We start from the raw sequence: 27,961 nt of genomic DNA, 5'->3' as shown, positions 1-27,961 counted from the left end.
ACAATTGTTTTATTTTCAAAATCACAACAGCAACATGAACAGTCGCTTCACAACCATGCACATTTTTTCAAAACGCGTTTTCCAATAAATCTCCAATCGTCGTTTTCCATTTGTGCCACTTCCTGCTACGTAGTTCGTCCGTTTTATTCTGAAGGTGCAAACCGGAAGCCAGCCTTTTAAAGCCCCGTTCTGCTTGACGCCGCTCTTCCCGTACGCCCCGTGATCTCCAGAACAACACAACAAAGTAGGGGGAGAACATGGCGAGCGGAGAGGAGACCAGCAGACGCCCCTCGGTTACCTCCTCTTCGGTCGGCCTGGAGGCGCTGTTCCCCGCCGGGACATCGGAGCAGAGCTGCGGCGACGCGGAGCTCGTCCGCCTGCGGGAGCGTCTGCAGCCGTGGCTCGCGCAGTACGAGCCCCCGCTGCTGTGGCTGCAGCGGCTGCTGGTGTGGGAGAGGCCGCTGTGCAGCGTCTCCGTCGCCCTGACGCTCAACACGTTGTTCTGGTGGGCGTCGTTCCCCCCCCCGACCCACTCGCCGGCGGAGCGCCAACTCCGCGGCGTGGCTTTGAAGTGCACCGCTCAGCTCGCCGGGGCTAACGAGTGCGAATGTCAAGACGGGCTAGCTAATCCCGCGTCTTTAGCCTGATGCTAACGCAGCCCGCTAGCCACTTTTAAAACTCGATCTCCAGCTCGGCCGACGAGTGTCACGCGTTGCGCCGTCAACAGGCAGCGCCTCGCCGCGCGCACAGAGTAGGAAACCGGGGGGTTATTTCGAGTTGTTCCACCTGTCGGCTTCCAGTGAAAACACTCACGTCACGCTGAGTGGCCCGGGCCCTCGGCGACCAGCTGCCAGTGACAGCTCGACACTCCGATCGTTCAAGGCCAGCTAATCGATGTGCTTTGCGGATGTACACACACAATATACTAGCTCGCAGGCGTTGTGAAGTATGTATGTCAATGTGCTGGGTGGTGCTGTCAGCAGAGTGACAGGCTGTTCACCTGTGCCTCCCCCACAGGCTCCTGTCCTCCACCTCGCTGCGGCCTCTCTTCCTGCTCAGTGTGTCCCTGCTGGGACTCATGCTGCTGGAGAGGTGGAAGCCCGCGTTGCCCGCCATAACTGGTAAACACAGGACTCTCTTGTATAAACGACGCCCGAATGTATGCTCCCGACGCCCGCCGGCTCACATCTTGGGCAGAGTATTTGTAAAAAGAACCTGTTCTCACATGTGTTTTTCCTTCTCCTGCAGTTCAACATGCAGAGGCTCAGCCCGTACAAAGGTGTGTAGTGTGTACATGACAAACACAAGACCATATATATATATCTATATATATATATAGATATATATATATATAGATATATCTATATATATATATACTGCATAAAGATCATTTTACACTTGTGTCTCCATCTAAATTACGGCTTGTGTCAAAGTCCAACACTGTGCAGTCTGTCTTCATGATCGAGTGACACCATATCATTTTAACTAATGCTATGCTGCTGGTCCAGTTGTGTCTGTTGTGTTTGTGTTCCTCTTTGTGTGTGCGTCTCTTTCCCTCCACTGTCGTAACATGAACGTGGAGTTATTACCTCTCTACACCTTAGGTAGAGGTTGTTTTTTTTGTGTGCTGATTTTGTCCCGCTCTCATGTGTTTGTGCGCGGTCACATTCTCGGTTGCGCACAGTGAAACGATGGGCGTGGAGCAGCGTCTGCTCAGTGTTCCCGAGCTCAGCCACCACCTGGCCGAGAGCTACCTGACCTGCTGCCTGTACCTGCAGGAGATGCTGCAGTACAAACGACAGAACCACGGCAAGGTAACGGCAGAAGGTGTTTCCCTCAGTCTCGAGTCTGACATTGCTAACCATTTATGGCGGAGTAGAGGACAAAATGTTGAGTTTACAATCTCAAAAACCCCACTCAGTTTGGGAATCCTCAAGGTATTTATAGAAACTGTCAGGTGCTGCAGCTGCAAGAACTCACGTAGACATCCTCTTCTGTCGTACGCAAACACGCAAATACACCACACAGCTGCAGAGATGCCACTTTTTCCACTTCCTCCTCTTGTACGCGTTGCAGCCCGAAGGTAATTTTAGCCTTATTTCTATTTCTTTTATTTGTCCTTGTTTCTCAGTTCTGTCTGATGATGTGCAGCAGCTGCTTTGCACTTGCCGTGGTTGGCCATTATGTACCAGGAATCATGATCTCCTACATAATAGGTGAGATAAAAACTAGGTAATGCCTTAATTAAAAACCTTTGTGTTAGTATTTCTTAACTGGATTCTTTTGCACAACATACACCCCACTTGTCATCGTCCGATGTTGGTACTTGTTCTCAAATGTTTTGTTTTTTTCTGCCTGCGTGTTCAGTCCTGAGCGTGCTGTTGTGGCCGCTGGTGGTGTACCACGAGCTGATCCAGAGGATGTACACGGGCTTGGAGCCGATCATGATGAAACTGGACTACAGCATGAAGGGAGAGACTGAGCACCGCAAGCACGACAAGAGGAGTGAGTGCCGCTGTGACACCCTGAGGTCACAGATTTGTAACTTTAGTTTAATTCAGGGCTCACGCATAACTGTGTAAATTGAACCATGTTGATTATCGAGGAAGTGTGTGATTAGTTCCTGGATCACATTTCTCAAACACAGTGTAGTACTCATTCATGCTTCTTCTTCTGCAGGGTGACATTTGTAAGAGTGTGTGTGTGTGTGTTTTTTAACAGAGGTAAAGAAAGAGGAGGAAGAGGGGGACGAGCCAACAGCTGAAACAGAGAGTGAGAGTGAGGAGGAGCTGTCGTGTTTTGCGCCGACGGTATGGACACACGCCCATCAACTCAACCGACTTTTGAGAGGGATTTTTTGGGGGGGTTATTGTAAGATGGAGCTCTGAGATGTTGTGTAGTAATTGTGTCTTTCAAGTACTACCACATTCCCTTGGTGCCGCTGTGGTTCACTTCGACAGCGATAATGTTGATGTGTGGTATTCCGTAACTCTTCTATGTCTGAGGAACGAACTAGGATCCACAGAGCACAGTGCAAACTGTAGCATAGACAACTCTCTGATGGCAAAGTCTGTTTTATTTTCACTCCGGCCCTGTAAACGGATGATTGTAAATGTGGCAGGGATGTAAGGAAAACTGTTTTTTCTTGCTCAGGTGGATGTGAAGACCACAGCTCTGGCGATGGCCATCACGGACTCTGAGTTGTCGGACGAGGAGGCATCCATCTTGGAGAGTGGAGGGTTCTCCGTGTCCAGGGCCACCACTCCTCAACTCACCGACGTGTCTGAAGGTAAGTAATCACTCACGTCATTGACGCACTTCAGTTGGCCACTGCTGTATACTTTTTTTTTTTTGACTTAGGTGTTTAAATTGGCTGTAAAAAAATGTGTGTCTCTAGACCTGGACCAGCAGAGTTTACACAGCGAAACAGAGGAGCCCTACCTTCGCGACCTCCCCGAGTTCCCCTCAGTCGAGGAGTTCCCGTCCATTGAACAACACCTGCTCCACTTTCCTCTGCGGGCTCCCAGTCAGGTTGATGTTGCCCAGGCTGGTGCTCAATCGGAGGGAGAACTGCTGAGCCCCGCCAGCCTCCTCATCCAGCACCTTGCATCCCCGCTCCACTTTGTGAACACGCACTTCAATGGACATGGAAGACCACCGGGGAGTGAGGAGGGCGTTTTGCCCGCGACAGGTTCACGACAGGATGCAGGAAGGGGGGAGGAGGAGGATAAGGAAGCTGCAGTAACCCAGGGTGCGCAGCGTTCCTTGGAGGCCTTGAGCGAGGAGATAGTGAGCACAGCCATCTCCACTGTGGTGCAGAACACACTGTCGGCGCTGCTATCGTCCAGTGAGGCCAGCGAGGAGCCATGCCTGGCCGAGTTCCTCCCCACCGAAACCCTACCGGGCATTCTGGAGACCCCCGCCCAACCCACCGACACCACTGCTAACACTACAGTCACTACGATGGGGCCGCTGGAGCCTGACGAGGAACTGGAAGAGGCCATCACGATAATAAGAGGCACCCCCGAGGAGATGCCCGACGACACGCTCGTCCCGACTGAGGACGAGGACTTTGAGCTTCTGGACCAAAGTGAACTGGAGCAGTTGGATGAGGGTCTGGACATCAGCTCTGACAGACAGGTAGTGGGAGGAGCCCCAGACACACCTCCATCTCCTCAACATCAACCGCAGTCATAGCTTCCCTATTGGCCGATGTGTCCCCACCTCCAACCGTTTTGTTTTTATTTGTATGTTTGAATTACATTATATCCCATACATACTGATATATACAAAACATTTATCAAAGAGTTTGGCATTTAATACTGTTGGTTGTTGATTGTGCGGAAGATGGTTGAGATGGCTCGGTTCATTGTTTTCCTAGCCTCATATTGCGGGGTTCAGTTCAGCCTAGTTACCCGTGTTGTTTCTAGTGTAGTTCGGTTTATCTGGCATTGAAATTAGCTCGATAATTTACGACGCAAATTTCTCACTGCACAATTATAAAAAACAAATCTGTTCCCAGGTCCGTCACAATGATGACGACTTTGTTTTCCACCGTGGTGAAGAGCTGAACCCTTCTACTGTGTTTTCATCCAGAAGTGGATGTTGATCAAAAAGGTGTCATGAAGAGTTGAAATGTTGGATTATAAAGCTATTAATAACTATTAATATATACTATAAATTATTTTATTTAATGGTCAGTTGATGAAGCCTTTGTTTTTTTGGGGGGTGACAAAAACTGAGGAGGGAGTTTGAACGTAAATTTGATCCCTTTCGTTAAAGATTGTATAATAAGTATATTAATGACGACACCATGGACGACCACATTTAAAAAGTAGTCACATATTCCCAGAGCTAGACTATATTGTGAGACTATACTGTATTATCCTTTTCCTTATTCCGCAACCCCCCGAGGTCTCCACGGTTACAGTTTTGACAGAAGCATTAGGTCATCTGTGATCTTTCACTTGTTGCCTGGAGATGAAAACTTAAATCTTTGACGTTGTTGGATGTTGACGATGACGAGTAGTCGATCCAAGTGACTTCGATGTGGCAAGGTAAAAAAGAAATGTTCCCAGTTTTCTTCGTTGTGACTGATGCTTCTATGTTCATTTGTCCGTGTGAACAGGATTCAATTCCACACAACTATATGTCATTGGCGTGTACGCAATTCAATTTCTTCTTGATCTGGCTTCTTGTTGGATAGGCCCGGCTGTTTGTGCGTGTACAGCCATCACTGGGATATGTATATTTACCAAATGACTTCCTTTGTGCAACGACAAGTCCATGCATGCCATGAATCATGCATGTATTTACCATAATCAATATTTGAGGTAAACTTCCAAAAGATTGTTTCTTTTATCGGAACATTTCTTTTTCTTTCTTTATTTGAAGGGATGTAAATCTGGCCACTGCAAGGGAAAACTTATGATGTGACAAAAAGAAACGTAACACTATAATGGACTGTATGAAGACGTCCGATTTTGCTTTTGTAAACCACTCGGCATCCAACTCTCAGGGGTGGGTTGTACAAACTGAATATAACGGAATACGTGTCCACTTCCTGAATTGTCGTTGTGCATAGCATTCGTACTAACCCTCTTCCTTTTGTTTTCAGTCTAAGCCTCCTTGTGTATAGTGTAGAAATGCTCAAAAGGAACGTGTATATTCTGCATGTAAAAACCGCACTCTGTTCAAAGTTCTCCTTGTCAGCTGACAAAGTACAACACAATTTGTGAGAGGAAGGAAAAAAAAAAGTAAATTTGAATGTTCCAGGTTAAAACAGCCCATTGAATTGTTTGATATTCAATTACCAACAGGGGGAAGAAAAGTTCTGATTTTTAAAAGACTACCCAACTGTAAATGGAAATAGGTGGCAACATCAGAATCTGAGGATATAACCAGACTAGTTTGTGCAAGTTAGTATTGTGTTTAATGCTTCAAATACGGCTTCTTGAACTATATTAAAAGACACTTACAGAACTGTACAATTAAAAAAAAAAAGGAATATATTTTCTAATTTCTCCCTTTTCCATAAAGTACTCAGTTTGATCTTTTACATCTTAACATATAACAGCTATGGGTGAGTTTCACAAAGCAGAAAAGTTTTATTGTCGTTATTAAACTGGTAAAAAAAAGAAACAGAAAAAAACTCCATATGTGAAACTAAAGAGAATAAAAGAACAAACTGAAACAAACCTGACATGTATCTGAATCGTTTCCTTTCTCGTCTACGGAAAACCTGTGTTTTGTGGTCTGTGTGGTCGGTTTTTTAATTTTCACTTTCACAATCCTCTGATCCAAGTTCTTTTTCCTGGAAAAGAAAAATGACTCACTTAGCACCTCGGAAACACTTCAGTAAACATGTTAAAGCAAAAAACATATCGTACAGTTGCTATGAAAAAGTGTGTTTGATCAACATCCCTATTTCTTGTAGCTTGACTTACTTCCTGCAGTTCACGAGCAGAAAGCTGAAGCCTCTCCTTCAGCTCTTCACCAACAGCCACATCGAAGAGCACTGACCATTTACAGTCTGTGAAGGCAACTGGAACCGAGAGGACGATGCCATCGGGGAAGTCGTAGTCGCCTGCAATGTGGCCGAGAACAGTCCCGTTTCAACTCTGGCTAGGTCGGTCAACATTGGAGCTAAAATGCGCCTTTGAGTTTAAACGTCATCCCTAACCATTGGCAATGTTTCTGCCTGGACATACTACACCCAGGGAGAAGACTTCATCTGGACTACAAGTGCCATTCCAGGCCTTCAGGATGGTGAGGATCCCATTTGCAGCAGACATGGCTGCGGCCTGGCAGGTCTTTGATGCCACCGCTGCACGCTGACAGCGCACCAAGTCTTGAAAGCTTGTCTCAAACCATTTCCTGGAGGGAAGACGGAGATTATTGTCTTTTTGGGGGGGCATATCACAGCACAGGATGATTTCGCAGCAGGGAAGCAACAAATGGCACACAGGATAAAGTTTGGTCGGCAGTTTGGAGTTTGACAGAGGATCTTTGCCAGACCTAAACATAGACCACTGAACCTTTATGTTATTGCAACAAACCTGTCATGGACAATCTTAGAGAGTGACTGAGAAAAGAAAGCTGGTCCTTTAATCGCCCCGTTGAAGTTGAAAACCTTTGTCCTCTGCAGGTCAATGTAGAAACTACCGCTGATGTTTCCCCACACAATGACATCTGTCACATCTGGAGGAGGAGAACAGAGAGGAAGTCTTGCATGAAAGGTGCTGGTGCCGCCGGAATGCAATGGGAGAAATGTTGGGTCGGATAAATCAAAATAGCCACCTGACGTCTTGACTCTCAGCTCCTTTGCAATTATGGCCCTGGCTTCATTCTCCAGTTGAGTTGCCATGGCGACAAACTGATCGCTGTCGATGAAGCTGGCATTGTCGGTGAGAAGCGAACACCTCAGGTTGACGAACGAGTCGCCGGACACGATGACCTTCACCTCCTTGTTGGCCCGTGTGTTAATCAGTCGTCCGTACTCTGTGTAGCGATCTGAGATTTCCTTGACTTGCTTCTTTTTCTGTTCCTGCTCGCCCTCGTTCTCCGCATCGTCGTCACCAGACCATTGCTCTTCCAGCAGGAGGATGACATCTGCTTCTCGGAAGGCATGCTCCAGATCTGTGTGAATGCTTACCTGTGAATTTATAGACGTTAGATTGCTTAATTTTCCTTCTGGTATTATTTTTTAAAAAAAAGATACATTTTGTCAAAGCCCTTTACCTGATGGAGCAGAGGGAGTGCCAGATCCTCCACCTCCATTTTCAGCCCCTGCATTCCCTCATTGTCCGCCTTGAGGTCCAGTAGGTGAAGGCTGATTGCAACACAGCGGAACACTTCAGCGGAGAACAGATTGGGGATCAGGATCTCGCAGGTTGGGCTGAGAGCACTGGATAAGGAAATCAATGGGAACATTTACACCTAATCTGAAAAACAAAAATGCACCCTTATCTTTGTATTTGGGTTTTTCAGACTAACCCACCTGCTGATCCATATGTGAAGAGGTTTGAAGAGACTGGCACGAAGCTGCTCCTCCACAATGAGGTTCATCTTGGTCTCCAGATTCTCTGCGGCAATACTCAGCATCACATCTGTAGGCATGTCCGATGTGATGTTGTAGTAGTCCTACACAAGCAGAGATGACAGAAATTGGCAGGTTTGGAGGTTTGACTTCAGGAGTGATATAACTGAAGAGCATCACTAACCTGACAATGCTCAATAAAGTCACAGAGCCCCCCTAAGAGCATCCCTTTGCCCCCTTGGTCCACCAGGTCCCTCCAAACCAAAGGGGACTCCTCGTGTTTCCAGCCATTTCTTTTGCAGATGGCTTCCAGCCATTCCTGTCACAGAACAAATAACGGTTACAAAAAGTAAAACAAAGAATTTGTCGTCGTCCCCCCCCCCCCAAAAAAAAAAGAAAAGAAGAAAGATCACCTCCCATTCATCTGGGAGGATGGATATCTTATGGATCTTGAAGTTTGGCAGAGAATGCTGGAGAGTGTCTGCTAAAAGTTCCGCTTTGGCGTAATAAGGGCAGTCCGTTTTACCTGGGGAGGTGGAAAATGTAAAAATTGAGAAATGCGACAAACTTCTCACAAGCAGTTAAATTCTAAGAGTTCAGAGCTGTAAAAATCCAACTTTACCAGCAAGCACAAATTTTGCCATCTTATCCGGACAGACCCTTTTCCAAGAGGGTCTAAGCTCCACTCGACTGGAGACACGTCGCCTCCACTTTACTGTGACGCTCACGCGTCGCCCTCCCTTTTGCTACAGAGAGAACATGGAGTTGTTTTATTTATTACATGTGTGTGGTGACAAACATCTGTCCATGCCAAATTCAACACATAATGGAAATTAAATTACATTATTAAATTACATTTCTTCCTATTGTGAGCCCGCACACACACACACACACACACACACACACACACACACACACACACACACACACACACACACACACGCATCAAAGACTGACACAGACAAACACACATCAAAGACTTTGACACACACACACATACACACACTACTCACAACATTCTACCTCTGTAAATTCATAAATACAAAGGTAATTTCTTTTAAACCAGTGCTTTTTATTTGTTTATTTAACTAGCGCTGGTCAGCAGGGCCCCACATCACCTCTGGACAGCCAGGTAGGAGGCTCTTGGAGAATGGGATGCGGTAAGAGAGAGGCTCAGACTCCTTTGTCCATGGTCACAGGTGCACTTATAATTAGTTCAGTTGGCAACAAATGCTTGATGATATTTGGCATGATTAGTTGTTGTATGGCAATGTGATACCAATATATAATGTTTAAGAACGATCCTTTCGGCGGCCTTGTGTCATCATATTCATTTTAGATGCTGCACTGATCATGACTTAATTTCAGTAAAAAAACCTCTTTACAGTCAATGTAAATAAGACGAGCAATCGTACAACCTGGCTGTCACTCTGCGTTTATGTTGGTTGCTACGGCAACGTCACAAAACAGGCACGAACAGGTGTAGTCCCACAGGAGTGCGCAAATAATATACGTTAAGGTTTGTTTTTTTTAAATGTTCGGCTGTTTTTTTTTTTCATCTAGTCGATTACCGACGACTTCACGGACGGACGCGGGGGTTGCGCAGCAACCGACACGCACAGCAGCTACTTCCTTGTTGTGGAGCGAGGGCGGTCACGTGCTTCCGGTCTAACATGGCGGCGCACAGAGCGAGCGTGTCGTTGACACGACTTGTCTTCCACTGTAACGTGGCTCGATTCGTCCTCGCTTAGCGACTGTAGCGGTCAACTGCTGCGACCTCGGGACGGTCGATTGTAGCGTCAGGGCAACGAGGTAGGCGGCAGTGGTCGGCTCACCCTAGCTAATGTGATTAGCCACATCGTGAGGGAGGCAGGCTGTTGACCTGGTTGACAGCTCAGACACAGCCCTTTGTAATAATAATAATAATAATAATACAAATACATTTCATTTAATACATCATTTGTAGTTGTCTGTGCAATCAGTAAGCTAATAGTTGACAGTGGTTCAAGTGTCATCCCTCCGCTGTCGCCCCTGTCGTGGCCCCGGAAGGAGTCGAGAACTATGTCTGTCCGGGTGCCGGAGGAGGTCGTGCAGTGGGTCCTTCGCTTCTGCGGCCGCAGGTCTCACTGGACGCAGCGCGGGTCCCCGATGACAGCATCCGTCAAAGACACGCTCTCGCCCAGGCAGTCGGCACCACGCGTGTGGTTCACTGGGCACAGCCAGACTCACCTGCATGCGAGTGTTGTCAGGCCCGTGAGGTTCTACTCGCAGGGTGGTGTTCCCAGCGAGGATTCGGAGCAGAGGGAGTCTGCGGTGGCCGCCGCGGGGCAGGCAAAGAGGGGCTCCCCTTTCTTGGGCAGACTGCGGCAATGTGACTCGCTGTCAGGCGCGTTGGACCTCACCTCTCAGTACGCGCCCACAGGTGGACAGATCAGCAAATGCCTGGTCCGCATGTGGGCCATCATCAAGAAGATGCCCGACGAGCAGCAGCGCAGTGAGCTGCAGTTGCTGTTTGCGCATCCTGCTTTTGACAAGCTACTGCAAAACGCCATGAAGAGTGTGGCACACATGCGCAATGAGGAGGTGGTATTCTCCCTCCTGGCCATGGTCAAGCTTGGCGTGCCTCAGCGTAGCCGCGTGGTCCAGACTTTTCTCCGCGGGTGCCAGGTAGACAGTCAATTTTTGTCGACCAACAAGCAAAGATGTTTTCTGAGTGGCAATGTTTTTGTACCGCTGTTGTTTATCACATTGTGCTTTCTTGTTCACTAACAGGAGAAGCTGAATGACTTTGATCATAGGAGCCTGTCCGTCTTGACCTTGTGTCTGACACACATGCCGAGCAGTCCCAATGTCAATGCAATTAGGGAGGGCATGAGGTACAGCTTGTCGAATGCGTGTACAAGAATTGCTGCATAAAACAAAACCTTCCAACCTTTTTCTCCCTGCGTTCTAAAAAAACCCCTAGGTTTTTTACTACTCTACAGATTAATTCATATACTCTTTTGTGGCTAATTCCTAGGTTGATAGTTGAGACTCGTCATCCCCAGATTCAGGAAGTTGCAGTTCTCAATACCATGATAGGTATGCTGGGGAAGGATGCCCCATCGCACCTCAAACGGAAACTTGAGGTCAGTTCATGAGTCTAGGTTTTGACCATATGGGGTATTCATATGCCTGTCGAGGTGATTCTGACATCACCCAGGTTCGCGATTTTATGAGGATCTTTTGACTGCTCAACATTTCGACCACTTTCACATTTTGTTTTTACACTCTGTCTAATTATTGTAGGTTGTAGGACTTTTAGAAAGTTATTGAGGGTTTGTCAGATTTGACTTGTACCTGAATCCATTCCGTTTTGACATTTGCCTTGTTCACGTGTTCTGTCAGAGGAAGGCTTTAACAATATCGGACCAGTTCAGCTTTCCCAACTCCCAGAGCATGATCTTCACCATGGCCAAAATCGGCTTCAACTCCAAACCACTGCTTGAAATCTGTAGTAAGAATATCACAGGTAAAATATGGGATATAATATGAGCACATATTTGGAAACCATCTTGTTGTACTTTGCAGAACAGTCAGCACAGAATAATTTGGATGTCGGGAATATGATCAACTGTTGTGCTCATTTTGGATACTTCCAGTTTAAAGTCGTACCAATGTGCTATCCCACTTTGCATGCGTGTCCTCTCTGGCAGAAAACATCCATAGAATCCCCGTCAACAGATTGCTCATGCTGCTGCTCTCATGCAAGGAGCTGAATTACAGAGACATGGACCTGCTCACTGCCATTTCAGACTATGTCGCCTCCACGCTAGACATATTGAGCAACAAACAGGTGTGCAACAGACTGCTGTCTTCTAATGCCTTTTTTGTGGTGTTTTGTCTTCCAAAATCAATTCCATAAACAAATGTCTTCAGATAAATGTTCTTTCGAGCCTTTAATCAGAATTGTATGTTTTTCAAGATGGCTTGTGTTCGAAAATAACTCTAGATCTACCAGATATTATACGGTGTCTTGAGATTTTCCTGTTTTGTGTATCTGCTGGTTAGTTTTTCACCTCTCCTCTTGCACTTCCCTGCTGTCTGTTCAGGTGATGCTCTTCCTGACTGTGTTTCATCACCTCTTCTTCTGTCCTGCGTCCTTAATGGAAGCTTATGCTGAGAAGGTGATCGCCAGCCCAGATGCCCTGACGCTTCAAGACCTCCTCTGTGTCCTGAAGGTGTACTCCTCTCTTAACTGCGATCTGCAGCACCACAGACAACAGTGGGTCACTCGCATGTCTCCCAATCTTTCACATCTCGCCTGTTAATGTTACTTATTGCTTTCTTAAATTACTTGCTTTTAATTTGATTTCATTAAAAATTATGATTGTAAAAGGCAAAATATACTATTAAAAAAGCAACGTTGTACTGTATAAACTGGGATGACGAGAAGTTCCCAAAAGTCATTGTGAAAGTTGCCGTTAGTACAATCAATTATTGAACATTAAAGGTAACAGAAAATAAAATATTGCACGTTTGCTACATTATCTGGTGTATGTTGAACTGTATCACTGAGATCTGGAAAAAAAACCTGGTGCAAATTTCAGATTGTATGACCTTAAAATTTCCTAAATTTCTGACAAGCTTATCTCGCGGTCTGTTTAAAATAACGGACACAGTCGCCATCATGACAGGCGAACTATCCTATAATCATTTTTTTCCCCTCACGTTACACGACTGTTGCTCGCGAGGTTTGATGTCTGAGTTGGGTTTCATTTTGCTGCTCCAGGTTCCTGGATAGTCTCAGCCATGTTCTGGACTTTTATGTGCCCGAGATGTCTAGGTTGACACTTTTAAAGGCCGTTTTCTTTCTGTGTCAACTGGGCCAGTTCCCCTCCGCACCACTCGAGCAACTCCTGCAGAGTAGTACGATTGAGGAGTTGAACGGTAAAAATCATTCAACTCACATACACAAACATGCACGCTGTATTTTTTCTAATTTCCTTTGCACTTGGATTTATTTTTTCATTTCCATCGATCTTTTTCTCCACAGCATCGACATTGCCCCTGAACCAAACGGGAATGTTTAAGACAGTGGACCTGTGCCTCCGTCTTGATCGCCCTCCTCTCCCTCGTCCCCTGAGCGTCCCCCCATCAGTCCTGGAAGACCCCACCCCCAGCAGTCCATCAGTCAACAAGGTGCTCTCCCAGGGCCTGCAGAGTGTAATGGTAAACCAGGCTGACGCCATGCTACAGGAAATGGTGATGGTGGAGAACTTCTACCTTATAGGTAAAAGAAGGTATTTGTGATAGTGTGTCCAGTTTGTTTTATTATGTCTTCTACTGTCTTTCTATTTAATTGCTTAAGCAGTAATGAGTCATCATACAAGAAAAGCTGCAAAGGAAAGGGTAATTATAACACTACATTTCTTTCAGATGGTGTGATAACCAAACCTCTGCCGAACCAAACCTCTGCGTCTGGAGCTGGTAGCAGTGACGGAGATGAGTTGTCTCCAGCAGAGAGCAGTCAAAGGTAAGACATCCGCGTCAACTCGAAGTCGATAACATCATCAAACCCAATCATCGGCATATTGGCAGCGTTATGTTCTTTGCACCTTTTTCTTTTGTCTGACACAACATGTTTTGTGATATCCGACGCTGTGGGCACAGGTGGAGAGAATGTGCGAACCCTTTCTTCTGCTTTTTATCAGACTCTGACACATGTAGTTATCACATCAAACAACTGGATATGTGACAAAGTGCAGACAGCAGCACGTCTGTCAAGCTGAGACATCTATATTAAAAGCTCATTAGGGCATTACATAGTGCAGCATCCTATGTTTCAAAGGAGTTTCAGAAATAGAAAAGTGCTCCAAACACAGCATTGTCTCAGTGAAAATAAAGCCATTGCCTGTACTAGAATTTTGACATTTCTAAAGCTGATGACGCCTTTTCTTGATGTCTTAGAATCGCAGTCCTTAACATAAAGTACTCTGCTTTGTGCTATGGGACATCCAATCCCCGTGGTGCCCTGGCGGTCAAGATTCGCCATCTGAAGATCTTGGGATACAACCCTATTCTGGTGAGACTCAGAAATTGTCACAGTTTTGATTTTGGCTTTTTTCCCCCCTGCATTTAAATTGTTCGATATTTTTACATAATCTGAAGTTCATCAAATCCTCATATCTGGACGGGAGTAAACATTACATTTGTTTAACCACAAGCCTGCCTGCAAACGCATGCTCCTTTCGGAAAAAAGTCTGAAGTGTCGGAAATATAAGCTGCACTAAACAAAGCACTCACTTCCTCCGAACGTTTGCATGAATTTCTACCGTGTCGGCGTTGAGTTCATCTCGGAGATAGCGAGATTTACTTTTATCTTGATCCAATTCTCCAGGTATCGGAACAGGAGCTGCTATCTGTCTCTGAGGACAACAGGACGGAGTTCCTCAGGGGACTGATTTTTCCGTGACACCAAAGGTCAGACACACAACCTTAAAATGGAGCAACCTCGATCTTGAAGACAGACGTCTGTGTTAAATGAAAATTAATAAAAACATCATGAATGCACATTTTGTTGCTTTGTAAACAATTAAGAAAAATAATAAATATGACCATTAGTATATAAAGTTAATGTGGTCTGTGAAAATACTCTTTTTGTTTTTTTTATTTTATATTTCTTGGGCTCCAATAAACCTTGCATGGAAGTGATTCTGCAGAGTCTGCATAACAGTGGTTGCACCAATCATTTCCCCCTTTTTTTAAAGAATGCAATCGTTCATGGGAAGAGTAAATGCGGGGAGGGGGGATAAATCTATCATCATAAAAGACAATTTGTTTTTGATCATCTGTCAAAGACCCGAGATGGCGTGAAAAGCGAACAGGAACAACATGTTAATCTTGCGGATGCTTTTGGCTGTGGATGAGTAAGACCGTGCAGCTGAATGAAACCAATAAAAACCTGTGCGCTTGCAGTAACTGCACAGAAACTGCAAGGTGAGCAAGGTAGAGGTGGAGTCCCTGTTGAAGCAGCCACGTCTGCACAAAGTACGAGGAGGGGGGGGGGGGGGGCAGGAAATGGTGCAAATTGCTATTGTTTGATGTGTTCACTTCTAGTATCTGTTTCTCATCGGCCTCGGCGCTGTTAACACTGAGAAAACAGTCTCATGTTCCTGTTTTCACAGAAATAAAGAGCAGGCAACTGTAAAAAGGTTAAATGTGAAGTTTACATTTTTGACACCATGGCTTCTAGAGGCATCTTGGCAGCTTGTGTGTGCGCGTGAGTGTTTTTTTTCATTTTGTGGTCTCTGATCGACTCGATATCACACAGATTTACAGGCTGAATGAACCGCTTGTGGTTGCGAGCCCCTCATTCAAACCCCGCCTTCTGTTTCGACCACAGAGACGGAGGGGTTCCAAAATAGAGATGTGTGTGTAACAGGCAGAGACCGTGAGGGAGCAGAACAGGAAGCAAGCAAAACCAATAACTGTTGTGGTAGTTTAAAAAAAATAAAAAAAGTATTTATTGTTTCATACAGCCACAACTGTAAATGGACATGCTACATTTGCTGTGTAGAAGCAAAACAATAACTACTTGAATCCCAATAATGTTCTTTTTGGAGGAGTAAGCTACAACACAGATGTCCCCTCTGTTTATATCTTAATCAATGGACATACAGTAGCTGAGCAAAAGATCGGAGGGTGCGTGAGAGATCAGAAGTGTCGCGGTATTGGTTTTTGAACTCCCTTTTTTCTCCTGCGGTCCCTCGGCGCTATGGGTTTGGTGTTCATATAATCACTCTGGGAATCTGTGTTCCTCCACCTGACCTGGAAGACACATTGAACAACATTTAGCATTTACAGCGTGTCTGCTGGACTGAGGTTCATCGTGTATCGTGTACAATATGATATGTGTAGATGGGGCCTCATGGCCTCTCGATGTTTGGGATTTACCCCCCAATTTTTTTTAATTGCCTTGCCTGACATTTTGCAAGCTAGAAAAAAACCCATAAATAGGCTTTAGCCAAACCGAATTTAATTCGCCGTGGATCTTAGAGAACTGCGTTACACCACCTAGAAACAAAAAAGAAGTTCTGACATCTCGCTTTGCCCAGAGTGGAGCATATCCACCTGTGAGAGGTAAATGTTATACAGAATGCCTTTTTCAAAATCATTAGAATATGTACTCACTATACCACTTGCCTCTATTTTAAGCACCACACGTCTACCTTATTCTCCATCTGTAACAAAATATTTGAATAGTATGCGTGTCTGTGTAAACATTTCAACTGTCGCCCGAGTTCTTTTTTACATCCCAGAAGTATTTTACCCAGTTGACGACGGCGAGGATGGTGACGGCGACGCTGTAGATGCTGAGGAGTGCAACCACCAGCATCCAAATCCAGTCGAATCTACGGCCTGGCCCGTCACCATGGTTACCGCTGCCTTTATTGCACTTGCAAATGTGTCCTGGAAGAAGCATGTTCAGAGAAGTGTTACGGTTTACTCTTATTTGGGTGAACTTGTGTCAACCCTGTCAGGAGTGTGCTCACCTTCGACGAGCACCTGGACCCTCAGAGCACTGCTCACTTTCCTCCAAGGGGGCGGATATATGACGTTGCCCTCGCACCTGTAGGTCGCCTGGCTGTCGTCGGTCACTCCGTCGAGGACGAACCAGACCGACATGTTCCCCCGGTTCATCTCCACGGCCACCGTGGCGTGCGGCGGCGGCGGCGTGCAGTTCAGTGCGTCGCCCTCGTGATTGCACGTCACGTTGGAGATCACCTGTTGGTCCTTGAAAAGGTTGAACACCATCTCGTCAGCGGTCATCTTCGGGCACGGCACTGGCACTGGCACTGGCACGCTGCTGCTGCTGCCAGGCACGCAGATGGTTTTCAGCGGCACTGGAGAGAGGAGGGGGGGGGGGGGGGGGGGGGGGGGGGGGGGGGGTAGTGATAATCCTTCAGGGTGCAATTTTCGTCTTTTTCTGATTATGAAAGTCTCCTACACACACACACACACAGTGTAATGCAAAATAGCTAAATGTGACAAAAACAGCTCTGTAGTGAGTCAGGACGATCGTCTTTGCAAAGGAAGCGGCCTCTCGCCGCCGCGTCTCCTGCAAAAGGTCGCTTTATTTGCATTTCATTCCCCGAACTGAAATTCAAGGTTTTAAAACTAGTCACTTCAACACCCCACGCACGAATTTGTTCGACATTACACAGCCCCACGTGTCACACGAGAACTATTCAAATGGACTGTTTAACGAATGTCCCCACCTGTGCACAGTGGAGTCTGCTGTCGTGTTACACTAGAACGTGCGCGCGCACGCCCGCGCGCCGCAGGGCCACTCACCATCGCAGGGGTACGTGCTCCGCGTGGCCCCTGAAGGCCACCAGCCCAGGAGCGTGAGGAACAGCCAGCGCACAACACCCATCTCGATCTTTCGCGCCGCGAGCATGAACTTGCCTCCAGCAGAATAATGTCCCCGAGGCTTTCCCTCATCACACTCCACTTGAAAAAGCGCCTCCAGCAAGACCTGCACGAACGTCAGAAAGATGAAGGAAAAAACCCCCCCAAAAAAACCCAACCCTGATCCGCTACTCCGATATCACCAGCGCGGGTGCCATGCATGCGTTCCTCTGGCGGTTACACGTCGTCTCCTCGCTGTGTCTCTCGATTGCAGCACTCCCACGGTGCAGCAGCGACTGAAGCTCACAAACCCTCTCTCAAGGGAAAAACATCCTGTGGCAACAAAACAAAAAAAAAACACCAAGAAAAAAAACGCCTCCTCTTCTGCAGTTTCTGTTCTCTCCCAGAGTTTGTGTCCTTTTGCGTCAGTAATGTGAGACTATGGTCTGATACACGCTTCATCTTGTGATATCTTCTTATAACTAGATTTGTACAGTAAATGTGGAATCAATGTGAATTTGAGTCTATTCTTCCACATAATGTATGATTCTGTGGTGTGGTAACCGCACCTTTATTGAGTGAAAGCCCCTTGCTTTTTTTCAAAATGTTTCACTGTAAATATATGCTTTAAAAACAACTTTATTGCCGTTTTCAAACAGGCAATTCACACTACAGAGAAACTTGAGTGTAACTTTAATACAAGTAATCGTGTAAGGTTGTGGCAGTAATTGTGCTGAGCAGCAACATCAGCTATCACTTCCCACATATACAGTGCAAATCTTGGATGAATAACATTGTCAGTAATTTCCAAAAAGAAGCCAACAGCTTGTATCTTACACAGTAATTCTGAGTTTGAAAGTGCGATGTGTTTCTTCGACCACTAGATGGCAACAAAGCATTTAATTTCGACCCGCCTGTTGATAACATTTATTGATTGAGATGTTAACCATCTTCTTACTGTTTGTAATTTTTTGTTGTTGTTTTTTTTTTTTTACATCTTTCACTGACTGTTGCTGTTTTACTGACTAAGTGCAGGGATTATTAGAGGGGCCATAAAAATATTAACGATCTGTGCCAACACATGGTGACGGGTGCATTGTGATGTGGGGATTACGGCATTCCCAAAGTGCCGTCTGTAATTTCAACTCTGAAAAATGGATGAAGGGGATTGACGGGATACTAATGCCATGTGTCCATATGGATAACACGCATTAATCTCCTAATCTGGAACGTGTCCCTTTTGTCTGGCAGCGGCGTCTTTGGGGTTACCATCAGATTATATCCCATCCTTTAAACATTTTAAACATGTTTATATATATATATATATATATATATATATATATATATATATAAATATAAAAGGTCTGTCAATAATAAATAATATCAGTTTTAAGGGAATTTGCTACTGGAAGGTTGATGCTGCGTTCACGTTCCCTCCAATAGTCCTACATCTTTTGGGTTTACGTTCAGTCGTGCGGAGACCAGAGTGGTGTTTCCCACAGTCCCCGAAAGCAGCGCTGGGTTCTGGGCTGGACCGGAAACGACGGAGCGGCGCAGCAGCGTGTCTCCTCCTATGGTCTCCTCCTCGCCTGCTCCCGGGGAGAAGAATGGGAACGGGACCGGGACAGTGTACGTAGACGAGGCGGGCGCGTGAAAACATGAGGACAACGGGCCGTTTTTAAGTTGGTCACTTCTCTACAACAAATAGATAATAACACGTATCACATTAGGAGTTTTCTTTATTTTATTTTTTTCTCCCCCCCCCCCTCCTCTGAGGGCAGGGATATTTGCTCCCCGTTGGAGAGGAGAGAGGAGCTTCTTTGTGGATCCCAATTTGACTGTAAGTGGGCTTTTCTTTTTATCACTATTCCGCTGTATTTAATCATCTCTTACCCCTCGGGTCTTTCTAAAAAAAACAAGCTCACCTCTCAGAGTGAAACTGTCAAATTGAAACACAAAATGTCACAGTTTATTGACGCCGCACACGCCGGCAGCCCATCCTAGATTCTGTCCTCGGGAAGAGAAACGGAGGAACACTTGAGCTGTTCGTTTGCCTTACTTCTCAAAGACAAGGGCCTCGGACTAATTATCTGTGAATATATATATTTTAGGTAAGAAGAAGTGTTTTAGTGTGGCAGACTGTTTGGAGTGTGCAGGAGGGAGAGAGAGGGAGAGGAGAGGAGGGGGGGTTGTATGCCCCCCTATGCGGCCATTGAACGCACCCTTTCTTGGGGGAGAAAGGGTGTACGGTGTTCGGGCTGACTGGGGGGGGGGGGGGGGGGGGGGGGGGCGTGTGTGACATTTATTCACACACGAGCTCGTTGCTTGTGGTGTATTTTCTGTTGCCTTGTGACTCCGCCAACCTTTCCAACCTCATTCCCCCTCCTCTGCATCCAGCAGAAGGGATACACACAGTCTCCACCCTGTTCTGTTGAACGGGAGGCGGCTACCACCCCCGAGCCCCCCCCCTCCTCCATCCCTCCCCGGTAATGGCCGATGGTTTTGTCGCGGTAATGTTTATTTATCTCGCTGAAACGCCCCTCTTTGATATCTTCAACACCCCCCCCCCCCCCCTCCTGTGTGAGATGCATTACCATCGCTGCTCGTCATTAGCTGCCTCCTTCGGCACACAACGGTTCTAATCCCCTTTGTTGCATGACGCCGCCGGCGGCCGCAGCAGCAGCGGATAACGAGCGGCCACTCGGACCAGTGGCCATCGGCGATCAGACGCTAGCATCCGCCTTAGCTCGTGGAATTAGCCGCAAACACCCCGGAGCGTTCACAGCTTTCACTTGTCCTATGAAAAATACAATTGAAAAGTTAAAGCTCTGACATGTGTTGTGTGGCGGAAACACCCCTACAGGCTCCTCCACATGTTCTGTGTTCCTCCCTCGCCCTGGTCGTTGCTGCCATTCAGACAGTAACACTGGCCTGATAAATGACCCTTCATTGACCGTGGGGGGGGGTCAAAGGTCATTGTGCAGAGGGGCTGCACGCCATGCCACTGTCTGTCTGGCTGGCTTGCCAATGAGCCCAGGTTCTCACCCAGCCAACATTCCCTCTCTCTCTGTGTGTGTGTGTGTGTGTGTGTGTTATTTGCACTACCAAGGCCGGATCTTTAAACTTGTATCTCCTCAGTTGAAGGGCGAACACAGCCAAACAAACAACAAAATGTGCTTTAAAAAAAAGAAAAGAAAAGAGAGCGCCACTAAGAAGCCACTCTGCGCGTCCTTTATTCCCTGCAGTGGCCTTATAATGGAGCCCCTGTGTCCCCTACGGCGCGCTTGATTTGCATCCTCAAAGCACCCGGACTGAGAAGCACATTATTTTAAGGCATCGAGACAGTGCAGCAGACAATGTGACCCATTCGCTTAGATTGCAGCTAATGGTTTGAAAATGACTACAGGACTTCTGGTCCTCCACCCACCACCGCCAGCACCAGCACCAGCCCGCAGGCAGACGCCTTTGAGCTTGTTATGTTTTTTGCGAGAGGAAAATAGCAGGAGTTTGGAGTCAGATTTCACTTAACTGTCTCGTCAGAGATATGGAAGAGGAGGACAGAAAAAAGGCACAATGCCCCAGAGCACATCTGGAAACCCCGGTGATTTGTTTGTTTTCCTGTGCTGTGTTGGTGCCCGAGGACTTGATCATCAGCTGTCGGCGAAAAAGGAAGGGTTTTAAAAATATATTTTCAGTTTTTAACACCAGAGTCAACTTCTCAACTTCTCTTGTTTAAGGCCTGTGGGTGAATTCCAACAGGTAGTTGAAGCAAAAGTACATTTTTCAGAAGGAGTCTATTTAATGTTCTGTCAGTCAAGGCAAAGGTACAAACACATAAAGGACTGAGAAAGTATTGAACCTGAGGACATAAAGTTTATAATACAGCACCTTGTGTAATAAGATCAAGCAAAGACATTTGCTCTGTATTCAGCTCAGTCATGGATTATTACAATTCTTGCCACAGAGGTAAAACATATGTTAGAACAGAGCACGTCGGTCCACGGCCCCCTGTTTTAAAGCACATGTAAGGAATTTTTACTGTCAGCTTCACAAGGTTATTGAAAAGGGAACCGACGGAGAGGGAGCGCATACACTACGGGAGAGGAATCGTATCGAAATACATTTCCAGAAACATGGTTTTCTCATCTATCTGCTCCCTCTCGTTTTGCCAATTGTGGAAGAGGAGAAACGACCCATCTGCTTTCCTCCTTCCATTCCTCTGCTTCCCGTTTATCGTTTTTTTTTCTTTTCTTCTTGCGCTCAAATTCCTTGGGATGCAGTTGATTAAATGTGAAAAACAGTTGTCAGAGAAATTCTGGGACTGGGGAATGATCCCCAGACACTGTGTTAGAGGAGAGATTTAGAAGCTATTCTTGGTGTGTGTGTGTGTGTGTGTGTGTGTGTGTGTGTGTGTGTGTGTGTGTGTGTGTGTGTGTGTGTGTGTGTGTGTGTGTGTGTGTGTGTGTGTGTGTGTGTGTGTGTGTGTGTGTGTGTGTGTGTGTGTGTGTGTGTGTGTGTGTGTGTGTGTGTGTGTGTGTGTGTGTGTGTGTGGTTCTCTGTCTGTCTGTCAGCACTTCACTGGCTCTGTTGTGTGAGTTGCGAGGGCCATGTCTGACCCCCTGCCCATCCATCCACCCCTGTCCGTGGGCATAAGACTTTGCTGCACAAAAGCACCAAAGAGAAGAGGCTGGGCGGGTGGGGGGGCAGCGGTGGTGGTTGGTGTAAGTTTACAGGTTGTGTTACAGCCCGCGGGTGTAGGTGGGTTAAGGGAGAGAGCACGGTGGAGGATGGCACTTCAAACACAGCCGTCAACGCGCAAACCGATGGAGACGCCGGAGGGCAGAGTGAAACCCGATATCGTCATGCCGATCGGTGGTTTCTCGGGCTTCGGCTGGAGAACATAAAGGCCACCAGCTGCAGCGGGGCTCGGCCTCGCGATGTCAGACTAGATGCCATGTACTGGGTGTGCGTGAGAGAGAGCGAGAGAGAGAGAGAGAAAGTTGCTATGTGTCATTCCACCTGGGTGTGTCCCACCCACCCCACTTGTCACAGGCACATGGTCCCAGTTTGTATAGGGCCTTGTTCTGGTAACATTTTGCTGACCTTTGGTGGCAGCTGCCCCTGCCATTTGGAAACAAAGACAAATGGTTAACCAAGCCCGCCTGTGGCCTCCGAAAAGCTCCCCGCTTCTATACGGCATGTTGCTCTTCCTGTTGGCCTTTTCCAGACACATCTAGAAACCTTACATCAGTGCCCTCTATTGCAGGAAATGTAATTGTTTGAGGTCCACATGCAGCCTTTTTCTTTTGTGATGATAGATTTCTTTTTTCTCCAAGGAAAGGGTGACGCTAAAGCTGTTAATCGCACTCTTCAGTAATACACATGGGCCGATGTGTTGAAGCGTCTGCGCTTGTTGGATAGTTTCGCACGAACTGAATTGATGTACGGACAAGGCGGCATCTACGCTCGGGCTGCACCACTGATCGGAGTAGGCAGAAGGAGGGCAGCCTCCTCTGCTTTCAGGGCCATACATGATCTTCACCATCCTATTTAAGCAGCTGCACTCAAGCGCACACGAACACACACACGCACACGCACACACACACACACACTGATGACTACGAAAGATACAAACGATGATGATTGACCTACAATAAGATTCTCTTTGCCATGTTAGTTTTCATATCTATGCAATAGGGTGAACGTTTTCACCCGTGGTGTACACGTTTTTCAGTTCAGGTCAGTACTGGTAGGATTTCACCCTTAAAGGACTTTTACCTTTCTGTCTTTCAGGGTGTTCCAGGAGTTATTTTATGATGAAGTGTTGTTATATACCCCTCACACACAGCCTGGTCTACCTTCCTACGTTTGCCTTTCAGCATCCGCCACAGACTGGCTCTGCATTTGCGGCAGTCAACTCTCAGGTAGAAACACTTGAGGAATTGAGGAGAAAGTTATTGGCTGCTGTCGCTTTACTCTTGTTTTGTTGATGGATTTCTCCCTGTGTAATTGCAGGGTATAGACACCTGTAGAAACAATGTGGCTCTAGAAAGAAGAAGCCAGGCGATGAAAGTGAAAATTATCCGCTTGTGTTTTGGAGGACAGCTTCTCCTTTACTTATCTCAACAATATAGGACATTGTGTCAACTTTTTTTGTACAGTACATAACCACCCCAATTTGTCAGTCTCTATTTACACACGACTTCTTCCATTGCCTGTCCTCCTGCGGTTTATCCAATCTGCCGGGATACATTTCCAACCTGTTGTGTATTATTCATTCGCTAACTGTCTCTTTTGTTTGCCACCGCTTTCACTGTGCAGTTTGTTTAAGCAGCTTATGCAGCTATTAATCAGTGTGACTTTGACAGTGGCAGGTGGCTGGTTCACACTGCCGGGGCGGCTACTGTATGGTCGCAGGTCTGTTTCAGTCCCTGTTGCCGGAGGCCTTTGTTGATTTAACAATGCACGAGACAGGAAATGGAGGTGCCCTGAAGAAATCATGTGGTGGAGCTGATGATCTTGGGTCATGCGGTGCGCATGATCAACACCTGTGACTGCCACGAAGCCTCCAGGCCCTCCTCTGTGTTTCTTTGTGCACCTATCCTTCAGTTAAGTTACCCGCCGTCTGGGTAATCACCCTGAAAACTGATCCCAACATCTAAGTTTGGGACAGGGAATCTCATCCCAGTGGGAATTCCAAGCTAGAATTCCTGCAGTCGCGTCAGATATCAGTGGGTGAGGGCATGGAGGAGGTGATTTATGGTATTGTGTTTCTTTCTCCGCGCAGCAAAGTGCAGCTAAAGCTCCACCGCAACAGTCACGGGACAGTTTGACGGATGGGGACGGCATGTCTGCGAAGATGGACAGCCCTTAGAACTGGGCCACCGATAATGGGTCTGTGGCATGGAGAGAACACAAAGTGCTCAAGGCAAGAAGGGGATGCTTCAGAGAGAATATTGTTGAGAGCACACAAAGTGCAAAGTCACAGGACATTTCCATCTGGTGCTGTATAGAAAATGTGCAGTATTGACCGGGGGTTGATGTATGATCCGTCTTTTGCAAGATTTCCATATGGACGGAGAAAGTGGATTCATTTCCTACGCTCGTAATTGCTTTCATGTGCACTGCTTTGCACCCTTTAACTGAATTGAATTAAAGGCCGAGTCCTTCGCAAGCAGATCGGGACCATGGCTGCTTCACCGCCTGGGATAAACACCGGCACCACCAGTTCCTGTGTCCTCTCTGTTCCCCCGTCCGATCAGAGTTCAGTCGGTTCTCATGAAACCAAAACAGCAGTTTGCGTGTCTTCGTGTTTATGCATGTGTGCCGGGCTGTTTGTGTTTGTCTCTGGCAACACTTACAGTTCAGGATAGCTCGGGTTTGAGGGAGAGATGCACCACACACATACACGGATATACAAATAAATTTAACTGTATCGTTCCCCCTCACCCTGCTGTGAAATGCCTGCCTCTTGGCCTAAAATGTTTAGGTGACCCCCGTTTGGATTACTTTATTCTAAGCGTTGACCTCTGGGTGAAATTCCAGTATAATCCACAGAGGATTCAGTTTTATTTACATCTTGGTAGACACTAACAATAGGGGCATTATTCGACAATCAGAAACCGTCAGGGATGAAGTTACGGTGATTACAATGTTCTGTCCCGGCATCTTATTGTGTTGGGGGGGGGTCATGTTTGTGTGTGTGGTTACAGAAGCAGTGGCATATGTCTGAATCATTGGAACAAAAACAAATGTCTCGGCACGCATTGGAAAATAGATTCCAGACCTGAGGATGCGCTGGATTTAAGTTGTCACCCCCTCTATTATTTAAAATGCTCCAACTTCTTCTGTTTTCATTTCAAGCTATGAAGGAGCAATGCACCAAAAAACTAGGGCTGAACTGTCTTGTTCTGTCATTTAATATGCCCCCAGCCCCCCCTCAGATCTTTAACTACAATCTCACCCGTAATCATGTAAGTTACCCCGGCTCATGTCTGTTAAGAGAGAGGCAGCACTTGAGCATCTGGTGAAACCTCAAGGAATGGAAACGAGTGGGGGCCTGGAAAGCAGCCTTGCCCTTGTCACACTGCCCGCTCGCTGCATCGCGAGCCAAGAGCCACGAGGTTCACCGCACATCGCCGAGTCACAAGTGACTCTACAATCGAGCCGGATGCCAAAAAAAGAGTCTTGACGTGGAGGAACACCTGTGAGGAAGAGGGCGCTAGTGTGAAATGGTGAGAGGAAATAGGTATCAGATGGAGGACGAGGAGGAGATCATAGGAGAGACGGGTTTATGAGAACCAATAAAATATTCTTTTGTGTGGCTGATGTCATGGGAAATAAAAAAAAAGGCTTGGAATTGCTGAGGTCATCCTTCGTTTTTCTCCGTCCATGTCTGCAAGCATCAACTTTTTTCACAGCGCTTAAGTTGGCTTCAAGCTTGTGATCTGCATTTACTGTACAGGCCGCTGCTGCCAGGATGCGTTTTTTTCCTTTTCTTTCTTTTCACGTCGAAGATTCATGCAGGACACTGGTGGAATGTAGAGGATGCAGTGGTCCACAACGCAGAGCGAATCCAAGTGAAAACAGCCGCGCTCGACCTCGTCGACGTAGAAGTGGATTGACACATTTTGTGAGAGAATCCCTTGGTGGACGCTCAAACCTTCAGGCTTAATCTCACAAAATATCGCTCGGTGTGTGTGTGTGTGTGTGTGCGTGTGTGCGTGTGTGCGTGCATGCGTGCATGCGTGCGTGCGTGCGTGCGTGCGTGCGTGCGTGTGCTTCTGTGGCTGATTCTTGTCAAATCTCATTGACTAATAGCCTTGCAGCTCTCCAGCCTCTATTGACTGGGTTAAGTTAGCGGCTGAGTAGCTTGCTAATCTTTCTCTGCTACGTTGATCTGCACTCTCTAGTGATTCCCGGTTATTTCGGCCCACGTGCCACTAAGGCATCATCGGTGAGCGCATCAAGAACGGCCCCCTGTGTTTGGCACCGTGACCAACTCCGGGGCTGTGGGGAAGGGTCACCGGCATATTTGTGGTCAGTCAGCTTGACCCCATCACCTCCGTCAGCGCTGTTTGAGAACGAAATGGTGGTAATGTGATTTCCGGCTTTTACGGAAGCTGCACTAATGAGGAGGCTCTGAGAGTTGACCATGCATATTTGTAATAAAGTTAACTGGTAATGGTTCACAAATGCTGCAACACAAAGAAATATTCTGATGCAACACAAGAGGAAAGGGTCCAAATCTTGACTAACAAAGGCATTTGATCATGTAGCTTTGTGTGTGTGTGTGTGTGTGTGTGTGTGTGTGTGTGTGTGTGTGTGTGTGTGTGTGTGTGTGTGTGTGTGTGTGTGTGTGTGTGTGTGTGTGTGTGTGTGTGTGTGTGTGTGTGTGTGTGTGTGTGTGTGTGTGTGTGTGTGTGTGTGTGTGTGTGTTACATTACCCACGAACCCCATCGGCAGCCAGCCAGCCTATGGGAGACCCCCATCAGATCCCACTGGCCATCGTGGGAACATTCCTGATACAGCATTATTCCGTAATTCCCACCATGTGTGGTTTTTCCAGAGCCGTGCGCTCGCTCGCATGGACCGTGGAGAATCCCACTGAGGAGAAGGAGATCAGCTCCTTGTAATTGCAACCAGACGTCACTGTGTGCGAGTGGAACGAGCAGAAGTGGTCTGTAAACAGACGGACGGTTCGGTGGCACCTTCGCCAAGTTGTGTGTCTCAGCCTTGGCACAGAAACTCAGTTTTCATATTTATGAAGTTGTCACATGACCAAGAGGCATTTTGGAGTCTGCACACTTTTGAGCACACCGAATAAAAGGAAGTACCCACCTGCGAGGAAGTGTAAATATTAGTCATGGATGAGTCACTTAAACTGGAAAATCCATTATTCACTAGCTGACAGCCATAAACGGTATCTTGTATTGAAATATAAAAGGTGACATGGATGTAAATTATTCTTTTGGGACTCCGGCAATCCCACCTGACATTGGGGCAAGAGACGGGGTACATCCTCTGTATGGAGAAATGTGAATGTGCAACTCAATTTGTTCCCATGTTTGTCTGACCTAAAACATACTGACAACTTTTGAAGTGGTTTTGTGTTGACCTCCTGAAGAGGTCAGGCAGTCCGCCGTGGAGGAATCGCTTCTTTGTGTTGCACTTGACTTGGTACGAAAGCAATACACTGATCAATACTAATGCACCTTCCCAGTGAGGATCAGCTTCGTAATGCTCCATCAGTCAGTGCCCTTACGAGAAGGCTCAGGGTCACTGGCGACTTTAAAGGCCTCCTCTTGTTCTGAAACCAGATTGAAATGCCGTTCCGATCAATAAATCCCCCCGCGTCAGCCGTTGCTTTACAAATTGGTGGTGAATCTGTTTTTTTGTCGCAAATCTGACAGCAGATTATCACGTTGAATGGTTCGACAGAACACAATACATCACATTCCCAGATGCGGTCTCGTCACGCAACACGATTATGTGAGGAATGAAATCTGTCATCATTTATCTGTGGCCTGT

The 27,961-nt window shown here is 46.8% G+C and overlaps 5 protein-coding genes and 1 long non-coding RNA gene across 20 annotated transcripts in view; 3 read left to right on the top strand and 3 right to left on the bottom strand.

Annotated features, from left to right (window-relative positions):
- The window catches only part of LOC118301237, a 1,055,945-nt gene that overhangs the window by 918,335 nt on the left and 109,649 nt on the right, over nucleotides 1-27,961 (bottom strand). The window lies entirely within an intron of this gene.
- On the top strand, nucleotides 26-6,197 carry retreg2 (reticulophagy regulator family member 2). The gene is made up of 9 exons (XM_035626783.2): nucleotides 26-505; nucleotides 1,018-1,121; nucleotides 1,249-1,279; nucleotides 1,685-1,814; nucleotides 2,132-2,216; nucleotides 2,368-2,505; nucleotides 2,722-2,810; nucleotides 3,154-3,289; nucleotides 3,398-6,197. The coding sequence occupies exons 1-9, from the start codon at nucleotides 258-260 to the stop codon at nucleotides 4,195-4,197; spliced, it is 1,761 nt and encodes a 586-aa protein (XP_035482676.2). The 5' UTR covers nucleotides 26-257; the 3' UTR covers nucleotides 4,198-6,197.
- mdh1b (malate dehydrogenase 1B, NAD (soluble)) lies at nucleotides 5,914-9,808 on the bottom strand. Of its 4 annotated transcripts, none has more exons than XM_047330833.1 (11): nucleotides 9,457-9,808; nucleotides 8,661-8,784; nucleotides 8,452-8,564; nucleotides 8,223-8,357; nucleotides 8,000-8,142; nucleotides 7,741-7,906; nucleotides 7,300-7,654; nucleotides 7,059-7,200; nucleotides 6,711-6,876; nucleotides 6,447-6,586; nucleotides 5,914-6,313 (listed from the first exon to the last, which is right to left on the bottom strand). In XM_047330833.1, exons 2-10 carry the CDS (start codon nucleotides 8,680-8,682, stop codon nucleotides 6,485-6,487), a joined length of 1,344 nt encoding a protein of 447 aa, XP_047186789.1. In that variant the 5' UTR covers nucleotides 8,683-8,784; nucleotides 9,457-9,808; the 3' UTR covers nucleotides 5,914-6,313; nucleotides 6,447-6,484. The 4 variants fall into 4 exon arrangements, with proteins under 4 accessions (XP_047186789.1, XP_047186777.1, XP_047186780.1 ...); XM_047330821.1 differs by having other exon boundaries at nucleotides 6,683-6,876; nucleotides 9,457-9,803; XM_047330824.1 differs by lacking the exon at nucleotides 9,457-9,808 and adding an exon at nucleotides 8,881-8,919 and having other exon boundaries at nucleotides 6,683-6,876.
- Nucleotides 9,090-14,654, top strand: fastkd2 (FAST kinase domains 2). Of its 3 annotated transcripts, none has more exons than XM_047330789.1 (12): nucleotides 9,090-9,198; nucleotides 10,088-10,705; nucleotides 10,811-10,914; nucleotides 11,058-11,166; nucleotides 11,426-11,549; nucleotides 11,734-11,873; nucleotides 12,130-12,302; nucleotides 12,810-12,967; nucleotides 13,074-13,310; nucleotides 13,457-13,553; nucleotides 13,988-14,102; nucleotides 14,418-14,654. In XM_047330789.1, exons 2-12 carry the CDS (start codon nucleotides 10,100-10,102, stop codon nucleotides 14,490-14,492), a joined length of 1,938 nt encoding a protein of 645 aa, XP_047186745.1. In that variant the 5' UTR covers nucleotides 9,090-9,198; nucleotides 10,088-10,099; the 3' UTR covers nucleotides 14,493-14,654. The 3 variants fall into 3 exon arrangements, with proteins under 3 accessions (XP_047186745.1, XP_047186744.1, XP_047186748.1); XM_047330788.1 differs by lacking the exon at nucleotides 9,090-9,198 and adding an exon at nucleotides 9,709-9,850; XM_047330792.1 differs by lacking the exons at nucleotides 9,090-9,198; nucleotides 14,418-14,654 and having other exon boundaries at nucleotides 9,851-10,705; nucleotides 13,074-13,320.
- si:dkey-1h24.6 lies at nucleotides 15,517-17,735 on the bottom strand. Its single transcript, XM_035626866.2, has 4 exons — nucleotides 17,375-17,735; nucleotides 16,573-16,923; nucleotides 16,350-16,489; nucleotides 15,517-15,847 (listed from the first exon to the last, which is right to left on the bottom strand). The coding sequence occupies exons 1-4, from the start codon at nucleotides 17,478-17,480 to the stop codon at nucleotides 15,734-15,736; spliced, it is 711 nt and encodes a 236-aa protein (XP_035482759.2). The 5' UTR covers nucleotides 17,481-17,735; the 3' UTR covers nucleotides 15,517-15,733.
- raph1b (Ras association (RalGDS/AF-6) and pleckstrin homology domains 1b) overlaps nucleotides 18,989-27,961 on the top strand; it is a 38,171-nt gene continuing 29,198 nt past the window's right edge. For 4 of the 6 annotated variants that reach the window (XM_047330675.1, XM_047330689.1, XM_047330683.1 and 1 more), the window contains exon 1: nucleotides 18,989-19,271. The gene's annotated coding sequence lies outside the window, so the exon portion shown is untranslated. The remainder of the gene's footprint in view (nucleotides 19,272-27,961) is intronic. The other 2 variants (XM_047330674.1, XM_047330679.1) reach the window with 2 other exon arrangements.

Source organism: Scophthalmus maximus, chromosome 1, assembly GCF_022379125.1.
Source record: "Scophthalmus maximus strain ysfricsl-2021 chromosome 1, ASM2237912v1, whole genome shotgun sequence".
Lineage (NCBI taxonomy): Eukaryota > Metazoa > Chordata > Actinopteri > Pleuronectiformes > Scophthalmidae > Scophthalmus > Scophthalmus maximus.
The sequence above is the reverse complement of the archived record's forward strand: the minus strand, read 5'-3'. Positions and strand labels throughout refer to the sequence as shown.

Coding starts and splice junctions, on each gene's coding strand:
- si:dkey-1h24.6 (XM_035626866.2), bottom strand. CDS start 17,480: ATGCTCGCGGCGCGAAAGATCGAGATGGGTGTTGTGCGCTGGCTGTTC. Junction 16,924..17,374: donor GAGCACGTACCCCTGCGATG/GTGAGTGGCCCT, acceptor TCCTCTCTCCAG/TGCCGCTGAAAACCATCTGC. Junction 16,490..16,572: donor GGTCCAGGTGCTCGTCGAAG/GTGAGCACACTC, acceptor TGCTTCTTCCAG/GACACATTTGCAAGTGCAAT.
- mdh1b (XM_047330821.1), bottom strand. CDS start 8,682: ATGGCAAAATTTGTGCTTGCTG. Junction 8,143..8,222: donor ACTTTATTGAGCATTGTCAG/GTTAGTGATGCT, acceptor CTGCTTGTGTAG/GACTACTACAACATCACATC. Junction 6,314..6,446: donor CTGCTCGTGAACTGCAGGAA/GTAAGTCAAGCT, acceptor TTTCTTTTCCAG/GAAAAAGAACTTGGATCAGA.
- fastkd2 (XM_047330789.1), top strand. CDS start 10,100: ATGTCTGTCCGGGTGCCGGAGGAGGTCGTGCAGTGGGTCCTTCGCTTC. Junction 10,915..11,057: donor GCAATTAGGGAGGGCATGAG/GTACAGCTTGTC, acceptor GCTAATTCCTAG/GTTGATAGTTGAGACTCGTC. Junction 11,874..12,129: donor ACATATTGAGCAACAAACAG/GTGTGCAACAGA, acceptor CTGTCTGTTCAG/GTGATGCTCTTCCTGACTGT.
- retreg2 (XM_035626783.2), top strand. CDS start 258: ATGGCGAGCGGAGAGGAGACCAGCAGACGCCCCTCGGTTACCTCCTCT. Junction 1,122..1,248: donor CGCGTTGCCCGCCATAACTG/GTAAACACAGGA, acceptor CTTCTCCTGCAG/TTCAACATGCAGAGGCTCAG. Junction 1,280..1,684: donor GAGGCTCAGCCCGTACAAAG/GTGTGTAGTGTG, acceptor GGTTGCGCACAG/TGAAACGATGGGCGTGGAGC.